General features: G+C 42.6%; 1 protein-coding gene across 1 annotated transcript in view; it reads right to left on the bottom strand.

The window, feature by feature from the left end:
- Positions 1-1,199: 1,199 nt before the first annotated feature.
- The window catches only part of LOC115823849 (uncharacterized), a 664,236-nt gene continuing 655,060 nt past the window's right edge, over positions 1,200-10,375 (bottom strand). Inside the window, 1 exon segment of the mRNA XM_030787872.1 lies at positions 1,200-2,823. Within this exon segment, the coding sequence (XP_030643732.1) occupies positions 1,200-2,823 (1,624 nt within the window).

Here is a 10,375-nt window from a genome sequence, read left to right as displayed (position 1 = left end):
TCCCAAACCTGCCATTCAACCACCTCACACTGCAAGTCCTCCCAAACCTGCCATTCAACCACATCACACTGTTGGTCTCCAGAGCTTGGTACAGTCTCTACAAGGCTGGAAATGGCTCTGTGGATGACAACTGAACCGTTCATGTTTTAATTTTGTGTGAAAAAGGAAAAAAAAATTAACACGTGCGATACTGGCTTTTCCTGGGCTGATTCTCTATTAAACCCTGTTAGTTTTTGAAACACAGTAGCCGTCCTGTTCTCCTTTCAGCTTTGCATTTCTGTTGAGGCTGTTCTGAGCCTCTTTTTGCTCATTAGTTCATATATGTGTGTTCACATGTCTGTGTATATGCATGTGTGTGTATGTACATACATATATGATGCAGAGTCACTGCAGAGTCTGTGTGGGTTAGCGATTACACAAAGTGAGGACGCAGACAAACCTAGAAGAAATGTAAATGAATTCTGTGAAGAATGAGAGAAATCTTCACCCTCTGTGGAGTTGGTAGAGGTTTGTGTTTATTAGGTGGATATCCACAGGGGTCCTGTGAATCAAAACCCCAAAACACACTCAAGCTTAACACAACACAAAGCCAAGGGATGTAGCCAGGCGAGATTAAAAACATTTGGCTGCTTCTAAGGTTTACGGATACATCAACCTGAGCAAATGCTATACAGAGAGAGGGGGAGAGAAAGAGTGAGAGGTGAGAGAGAGAGAGAAACAAAGAATGGATTCTCAATCCCAGATGAGCAAAATGAACAGTGGTCAGAACCTAAGATTTAATATTGAAGTTTGGTCATCAAAACAAGAGCTGACAGTTATTCACATTCGCTCACAGTCTTCAAATCTACATTTATTATCAGCAGACATAAATGCATCATGTGAAATAGTTCTACTTTTTGCTTTTGTGCTCAACTGATTTCTATGTAGTATTTTTTTAACTGACCTAAGTCTATCACTAACAGTTTAATCAAAGCACAATTATTAACTCATGAACAATAAACTTGGTATTTAGTAGTAACAGTGACAAAATGAATCCTCTGTCATTCTAATGTAACCTGAGGAACAATGACATGACATGTGTACGGGTCTATTTACACTGACCAGGTAACACACTGGTCCAAAATCCCACTGAAGAGGTAACACACTGGCCCAAAATCCCACTGAACAGGTAACACACTGGTCCAAAATCACAACACACTTCAAACGGTCTTCAGTGTACACCTGTGCCTGTTCAGCTGAGCTAATTGGCTGAAGCTCTTCCCACACTGGGAGCAGTGGTATGGCCTCTACCTCGTGTGAATGCGCTGGTGTGTTTTAAGATTCCATGCATAACTGAAGCTCTTCCCACACTGGGAGCAGTGGTATGGCTTTTCCCCTGTGTGATTGCACTTGTGTATTTTCAGATTCCATGCATCAATGAAGCTCTTCCCACACTGGGAGCAGTGGTATGGCTTTTCCCCTGTGTGAATGCGCTGGTGTGTTCTAAGACCTGATGAATTACTGAAGCTCTTCCCACACTGGGAGCAGTGGTATGGCTTTTCCCCTGTGTGAATGCGCTGGTGTGTTCTAAGACTTGATGAATCAATGAAGCTCTTCCCACACTGGGAGCAGTGGTATGGCCTCTCCCCTGTGTGACTGCGCTGGTGTCTTACAAGACCTGATGAATCACTGAAGTTCTTCCCACACTGGGAGCAGTGGTATGGCTTTTCCCCTGTGTGAATGCGCTGGTGTCTTACAAGACCTGACGAATAATTGAAGCTCTTCCCACAATGGGAGCAGTGGTATGGCTTTTCCTCTGTGTGAATGTGCTCGTGTGATCGCAGACCTGATGACTGGCTGAAGCTCTTCCCACACTGGGAGCACTGGTACGGCCTCTCCCCTGTGTGAATGCGCTGGTGTAATTTAAGTTTTGATAACTGGTTGAAGCTCTTCCCACACTGGGAGCACTGGTATAGTTTTTCCCCTGTGTGAATGCGCTGGTGATATCTAAGGCCTGATGAATTCCTGAAGCTCTTCCCACACTGGGAGCAGTGGTACGGCCTCTCCCCTGTGTGAATGCGCTCGTGTGATTGAAGAACTGATAACTGTTTGAAGCTCTGCCCACACTGGGAGCAGTGGTATGGCCTCTCCCCTGTGTGAATGCGCTCGTGTGTTCTAAGACTTGATGATTCACTGAAGCTCTTCCCACACTGGGAGCAGTGGTATGGCCTCTCCCCTGTGTGACTGCGCTGGTGTGCTTGAAGAACTGACAAATGTTTGAAGCTCTTCCCACACTGGGAGCAATGGTATGGCCTATCCAATGTATGAATGCGCTGGTGTGCTCTAAGACCTGATGACTGGCTGAAGCTCTTCCCACACTGGGAGCAGTGGTATGGCCTCTCCCCTGTGTGAATGTGCTGGTGTCTTATAAGATTTGATGATTGACTGAAGCTCTGCCCACACTGGGAGCAGTGGTATGGCCTCTCCCCTGTGTGAATGTGCTGGTGTCTTATAAGATTTGATGATTCACTGAAGCTCTTCCCACACTGGGAGCAGTGGTATGGCCTCTCCCCTGAGTGAATGCGCTGGTGTGTTCTAAGACCTGATGACCCACTGAAGCTCTTCCCACACTGGGAGCAGTGGTATGGCTTTTCCCCTGTGTGAATGCGCTGGTGACTTCTAAAACCTGATAAATCACTGAAGCTCTTCCCGCACTGGGAGCAGTGGTATGGCTTTTCCCCTGTGTGAATGCGCTGGTGTGTTCTAAGATTTGATGACTGACTGAAGCTCTTCCCACACTGGGAGCAGTGGTATGACTTCTCCCCTGTGTGAATGTGCTGGTGTCTTCTGATACACAGCTGGCTTCTGAGGCTCTTCCTGTGTGAAGAGTGTGTTGTGTTCTTCCCTGTCACTCTCTGTTTAGGTGTTAGGGCTCTTCTGACAGGGGAGCTCTTCCCAAACGAAGAGCGCCTTCTTTTCGTGTTGACAGCGGATTGTGTTGAAATGAATGTAACATCAGAGGATAACTGTTCTGGGCTCAGTGGAACTTCTGATTTAATCTCTCTGGTCTTTAGTAAACTCAGGGACTCTTCAGGATGCCATGTCTTAATGAGGTTTTGTGAGGAAATGTGGCCTAAACAAAGAGAGGGACATGTCCACAACAGGACCAGAAAACCACATCACAGCCTGGACAAAAATCTATAAACAACATTAAAAGACCAAACTGACATTAACCTCAGCATCAGTTTAAAGTACAACTAAACCATTCTCTTAAAAAAAACAAAAAAACAAAAACAAATGCAGGGAACTGAATGGGAAAACAGGGGAAAAAAAATCATCTGTTACCTTTCTCAGGGGAAAATGTCTTGTCCCAGTGGCAGTCCGCTGGGTCGTCCTGGTCCTTGGTATATTCTTCTCCACACCAGACCAGCAGCTCCTCTCCAGCAGCGATGGGTCTACAGCTGCGGAACAGAACCCCCCCTTTGTACTGAAGAGCCACCAGATTCTGCTCTTCATCATTACGGGCACAGTTCACATACCTTAGAGAGAGAGAGAGAGAGAGTGATGAGGGAAAAGGTCAAGAGTGAGACATGAGGCAGATAAAGAGGTTTACATTGCACAAGAGAATACTAAGTTAAGGCAGAAAATGAGAAGAAGAATGTATGGATAAGTGAAGTCATGGATAAGTGAAGGATAAATTTAACGTCACATATCTAAATGGAGTTTTCGTGTTTTTGTGACTCTGATTTAAGGGGACGCTCACTGTCTCTTCATAAACTAAACTCTTTTAACACTCATTAGACACATATGTAAATAACACATGACTGAACCAAATTTTACAATGAACAGGTGCCAGGAAAGATGAACAGAGTTGGAACAGACTAACACAGTTGGAATGTTCTAATAGAGGAGGAATCCCAGCAGTAACACTAGCTGGTTGGGGTGTTGTCACGAGATCGGGTGGGTTTGTGTCCTGTGAGGGTCAAACAGACGAGTGTACACTCCCCACCATCTCACTCAGCGCTCTGTTCAGCATTGATGAGTGAATCCAGGAAACAGCACAGGTCTCCACCCCTGTTACGTTCCCATGGAGACGCCTGGGAGCTGGCAGGTGCCGTAAAGTGGTAGTGGATGTGACATGTATCTGAGCGCTCTTCACACCAAACATTCCTCATCATTGGCAAAAATGCCCAGTGACTCTGGCACCAAAGGATAAACTGTCCTCCTTGGACCAATCAGAGCTTGGTGTTTATGCCCAAAATGCCCACGTCCATATGTTGTCCTTACTCCCAGCTTTTCTGAACTGAATCAGTATCCTCATTAGCAACACTGAAGAATTGTGGACAGCTGAAACATTTCATTTTGTGATGAAGGTTTGGTTATGCAGCCTGCTTAATGGAGGACATGGTTCAGGATCCTTCAGTGTCATGCTGATGATGGCACATAAGATGCACCAGGTGTATCAGTGTGCAAGGAAACATGTGAGATTATGCAACATTTCAGCAAAATGGAGACCGATTTAATGAGATGATCTCAATGTGTCTCATCCCTTTATTATTACTCACTATTATTTATTAGTCATTTGCACAGTTTGTTAAGATCTGCCCTTCTTCAGTCATGGATATATAGTTACTCATTTGTGCTGTAGACCTATTAGCACCTGGTACCACCCGTAACATTAGACATGTTTTACTGTTAGTCTGCAAATAAAATCCATGAATGTATTTAGTTACAACGATTACTGTACAGGACAAACAGAAGAGTCTTACAGTTTGGACAGTAACACACAGCATACTCAAAAGCACCATGTGAAGCTGTGTAAAGCTTAACAGATATGTGAACTGGTCAGAATGTCATTGGGTGGGACATGCCATTTAGGGGTATGGAGATCTTCGCCATTCTACTATTTTTCTTTCTCTTTTAGACATCTTATTTTTGTTTTTACACTGTGTGTGGATTTAATGAAGAGGTTTCACGCCCCCTGTACTGAGAGCTAATTAATGTGTTATACAGAGAATGTGAAAGCTCCAATCCTGAGGTCTGAGGGTCTGACTCAGCCTTACTCAGGATAATTCACTTTTCACTGACACACTGATGATATGAGAAACTTTGGGACTGGGACAAATAATTGGGAAATTAATCAATGACTGAGTATGTTACTGAATAAACTCAAAATAAACCACGTAAAATGGAAAAATAATTAACTAAACATTACGCCTGACTATTTTTGTCTTTCAGTTTTAGATGCATTTATTTATGTTCACATTTAATGTATTAAATATCACTTTTTCATTCATTAGTGCACCCAGTTTCATGCATGAGGAAATAACAAGAATTGTTTTATGTATGTCATCTCATCTGATGCTACATATTTGAATCCCAAAGCCGTTGGCTCTTTGACACTGAGTTTTCCTGATCTTTTTGGACAACTTGAAGAAAAAAAATCTACAAAACATTGGGTGAGTGTGTGTGTGTGTATCTGTGCGCGTGTTATGTTATATGAAACCTCGTTGAAAAGATTAATGTATGGGTGCACAGCCTGCTCCTAAAATACATGCATCAAATATGAAAACCCATGTGATCAGAGGATCTCCATGCTGATTGGTGTTTGTATAAATTCTGGTCTCATCTGGTCTGTGAGAACAGTGAATGTGAGGGGGTGTCATTCAGTCAGGGGTAAAGAGAAAACAGACCAGTATCTGGAAGGATGTAAGTTTGATTCCTGAGAATGTCTGAACACCAAAAATACTGGACAGCAAGATTTCCTCAGAGATATAGTTACCTCTGATACAAAACACAGTTAAGTTTTACCACCGAACGTATGAATGTACACCGTCTGTACATTTAACATAAATATGTGAAAAATAAGGAACAGGAGTGATCTCTGTGCTCAGTATCTCACCTCATCCAGTTGGAAAAATTCTCTCTCCTCACATCAACATGATCTTCACACTGCTGACGTTTGAAGAGCTAAGAAAAAGAGGTTTTTCCTTTATAAATGTTGATTTGTTAAGTATACAGTCTTTCACTGCACATTTTATGACCAATTCCAGGTTTATGTCAGAGGTCTGATAGAGCGTGAGGTTCTCTGAATTGAAATGAGTGTAAAATAATTTGTTGAAGCTCCTACCACCGGCTCATGACACAGAACATCGGTAAATGCAATGAAATAGGAATTTGGCTTCACTGCACAGAGCCCCAGTAAATGCCAACTGAAAACCTTCTTATATCATTAATTAATAGGTTCACTCACCACCCAGGAGTATCCACTGTCCTTGGTGTCTTCTCCGTCAGACATCAGGTCTTCATATGGGCCAAAGTGTGTCCCTCTGGGTATAGTGTCACCCTGGTTAAACACGCCCAGCTCTGCGTTTGGGATGCTTGACCTCCTGACCTCTAGTCCTGAGGGAAGGGTGCGTCTGGCTCTTTCTGTGACCCCTATGGGCACGGGGGTGTCGGGGATGAACGTGGGGGGGCCATGCACCTCACATTTACCAAAGAAGAAAGACCGGCAATCCTCACAGTCTGGAGAAATAAGGAGAAAAATATAAATAACAACAATAGACTTCAGTCAGACTAAAAGACACTCTAAATATCAACAACAGACTTCAGTCAGACTGAAAGACACTCTAAATAACACTAACCCTACTAACCCTAACCCTAAAAGGGCAGTCCTCACAGTCTGATAAGATCCAATACTATCTGGGTATGGGACCATCAGTATAGGGACACAGTTCAGCATTCACACTGACATTTAACTCTATCGTGCCCGTTTTTACTTTTCATTTTCAGCGGCTGATGACGGAAAACATTTTGAATTTTCCTGAGAGTGCTTAAAAACCAATTATCTACCAAACATGCATCAGTCAAAAACATTATGATGTTGTAGAAACTGGGGAGTGTTTGAATTTTGCTTTTAACCACTGCACCCTTTACATGCAGAAAGAGACAGAGAGAGAGAAAAAGAGAGAGAGAGAGAGAGAGAGACTACAGGATCAGTCCCAGAGATCTTGTCCTACACAGACAGTCTTTGTCTATGGGTTTCTCCTCCTCAGTGTATTTGATGCTAGGTCTGTTGCACCAATTTCTTCCTCGGGTGTAACCGTTTGACTGTGAGATCTCCTCTTTCATCACGCCTGTCTTCAGCAGCTCTACAACACAAACAACCTGTGTTTCCTACCTGTGTCATGTGATTCACGAAGAACTCCACACGACTGCCCCACAGACGTGGACGACATCTCCGTTTCATCAGTGGCCATCTTGTCACTTGTCTCCTGACTAATTACACGCATCCTGATTATTATAATTATTAGAATCGCAAAGAACCGTGTGAGTAAATGCATACACCCTCATTAAGATAATCATCAAATTAATCAAGAGTATACACACTCTCATGCAAAACTGCTCTTTATTTACACACATTTCCTATCAGGATAAGACAGATACATGATACAACAGAACAGAGGTAGAGGAAAATGAGGTTAAGACAAAGTACTCCTCTAAGATAAGATTAGTTTGAACCAAGACATTAAATGCCGGGCTAAATGTTACATCATGTATAAATTAATTTATCAGCACACTTGCTAACTTATGGGAGGTCATCCATGCCAAAATTAAAATGAAAATGAAAACTGTAAAATGAAAGTTCCAACCCCGCTTTGACATTTCTTTTTCAATACCTGTACGCACATATCCTGCCAAATATATGTTAATGAGAAATGGGCGTTACCGAATACACGGACCTTAAGAGTGGAAGACACGTGACCGCGAAAGTGCCCGAAAGCCTAACTGTACGTTCACACTGAGCGCGGCGAGAGCGTCAAAGTGACCGGAAGTCATTCATTTTCAATGAGAGCCAGCGTCTTTAAGCGGCGAAGAGCGTCGCGGCAAAGGGCGTCGCGGCGAGGGTGGTTTGGGCGTCAAAATACAGTTGAAGTTCGGTTAACTTTATGGTAATCAGATATGACGCGGTTGGGCGGCAACCAATAGAAACTTGGAAGTGCTCCGCTCTAGAGAATTGTAGAGAACACAACAGTATAAACTATTGTTCCCACAAAACTTTTGGTCCTAAGCAAAATGGAGGAGAAACTGATTATATCGGTGGTGGGTTTCCCCATGTTGTACTGTAATGTAGGTTATGCACAAACGTTAGTGTTAATTAAAGACCAAGGCTAGTAAACGTGTCCTATAAACTCCATGCTGGAATTTGACCTAGCCCATCATTAACACAAAAGACACACAACAACAAAAAGCTTTTAAGTAGTGTTTTTCATTAGTTAATTTTGTTACGAAATATGTAATTAGCATTGTTTATTTATTTCTGTCATCGGTCGATTTCGCACCTTCACATTTAAAATATCTCATAAGGTTAACTCATAGCCTACTGGTGGTCAGTCAGCACAAAGATACCGCTCGACCTGTTTGTTTGCTTTATAGCCCCTTTAAAAACATTTGCATAACCAAGCTTTCCGAAGGAACTTGTACCCGCCTATTTCATCAACGGCAGAGCGTCCACAGTGTTCAATAGCGTCGTTGGCAGGGAGGTTTGGGCGACTCTTGACGCTCTCGCCGCTCTCAGTGTGAACGTACAGTTGCTTGGTTATGCAAATGTTTTTAAAGGGGCTATAAAGCAAACAAACAGGTCGAGCGGTATCTTTGTGCTGACTGACCACCAGTAGGCTATGAGTTAACCTTATGAGATATTTTAAATGTGAAGGTGCGAAATCGACCGATGACAGAAATAAATAAACAATGCTAATTACATATTTCGTAACAAAATTAACTAATGAAAAACACTACTTAAAAGCTTTTTGTTGTTGTGTGTCTTTTGTGTTAATGATAGGCTAGGTCAAATTCCAGCATGGAGTTTATAGGACACGTTTACGAGCCTTGGTCTTTAATTAACACTAACGTTTGTGCATAACCTACATTACAGTACAACATGGGGAAACCCACCACCGATATAATCAGTTTCTCCTCCATTTTGCTTAGGACCAAAAGTTTTGTGGGAACAGTAGTTTATACTGTCGTGTTCTCCACAATTCTCTAGAGCGGAGCACTTCCAAGTTTCTATTGGTTGCCGCCCAACCGCGTCATATCTGATTACCATAAAGTTAACCGAACTTCAACTGTATTTTGACGCCCAAACCACCCTCGCCGCGACGCTCTTCGCCGCTTAAAGACGCTGGCTCTCATTGAAAATGAATGACTTCCGGTCACTTTGACGCTCTCGCCGCGCTCAGTGTGAACGTACAGTAATAGAGGTAACAAAGGCGGATGCATTCTCAGAGACGGCGAGTGAGCTAAGTTAGCGAATTGTCAGGATGAAGACTTCGTTTTACTCAGAAAATGAAAAGGCTAAGTGGGAAACGAAAACGCAATGCTGCTTTGCCTTTGCATTTTCATTTTGGCAGATACAGCGCGTTCATGTCGAAAATTAAATGGCAGGATATGTGCGCACAGGTTTTGAAAAAGAAATGTCAAACCGGGGTTTGAACTTTCATTTTACCGTTTTCATTTTCATTTTGGCATGGATTACCTCCCATACTCCCATAACTATTTACTGGCTGATCAATGAGAGAGAACTTTTCGTGAGCAGCTTTTCTAAAAGAATTACTTTAAAGGACTTGTATTTCAAAAGTCTTCACTTTGAAGAACCAACGTAGAAAATTTAGCTTTTTACCTAAAGTTAACAATTGTCATCGGACTCGTCGCTTGATCTGAATTTAACAAAGAGACGCAAAGTCTCAACCGTAGAACTACGGAAGCCCGTTCCCGCCACATTACAAAATTCTTTTTGCTTTATTTTTCTCAGAATCCTTATTTTTTGGAATTCCGAGAATATTTCTTGCAATTCCGAATTTTCCCTCATCTGAATTTTTTAGACAATCAGGCAGCGTCGAGTAAGCTAAAGTAAGTTAAGTAAGATATGTTAAACACTTAATGCAATGAGTAGCTTACCAGTAGCAAAACCTGGCCTTCGTGATAGGCTCCTTCGTCCAAACACCCAGTACTTGGTAGTTTTGTCGAAATCGAAATTTTTTATACGAGAAATGGGAACAACAGCCCGATAATTATCTTCCAAGTACCTTACCAGAGCAAACTTTTTTTCCTGTGAACAAAGGCTAATTGCAGGCGGTAACTGTAAAGCTGCCTTTTAACTGTAGAACGAAATTAGCGGGTTATGGTTGCTTGCCTTCGTGGGACGTTACAGCAAGGATTTTTGAATACACCAATCAGATTACTCAAGAGGGGGTAGAAGCCACGCCCCCTTCCCAGTTCTCTCTTCAGTCAAGACGGAGGACAAGCTGATCGTGTAATCAAAATGCTTGCTCTGATGTAATATAATTGTCTCAGTAAGAAGTGATCATGTCCAAATAAACAGTGTGTGCACTTC

The sequence above is a fragment of the Chanos chanos genome, chromosome 11 (genome assembly GCF_902362185.1).
Source record: "Chanos chanos chromosome 11, fChaCha1.1, whole genome shotgun sequence".
Classification (NCBI taxonomy): Eukaryota; Metazoa; Chordata; class Actinopteri; order Gonorynchiformes; family Chanidae; genus Chanos; species Chanos chanos.
The sequence above is the reverse complement of the archived record's forward strand: the minus strand, read 5'-3'. Positions and strand labels throughout refer to the sequence as shown.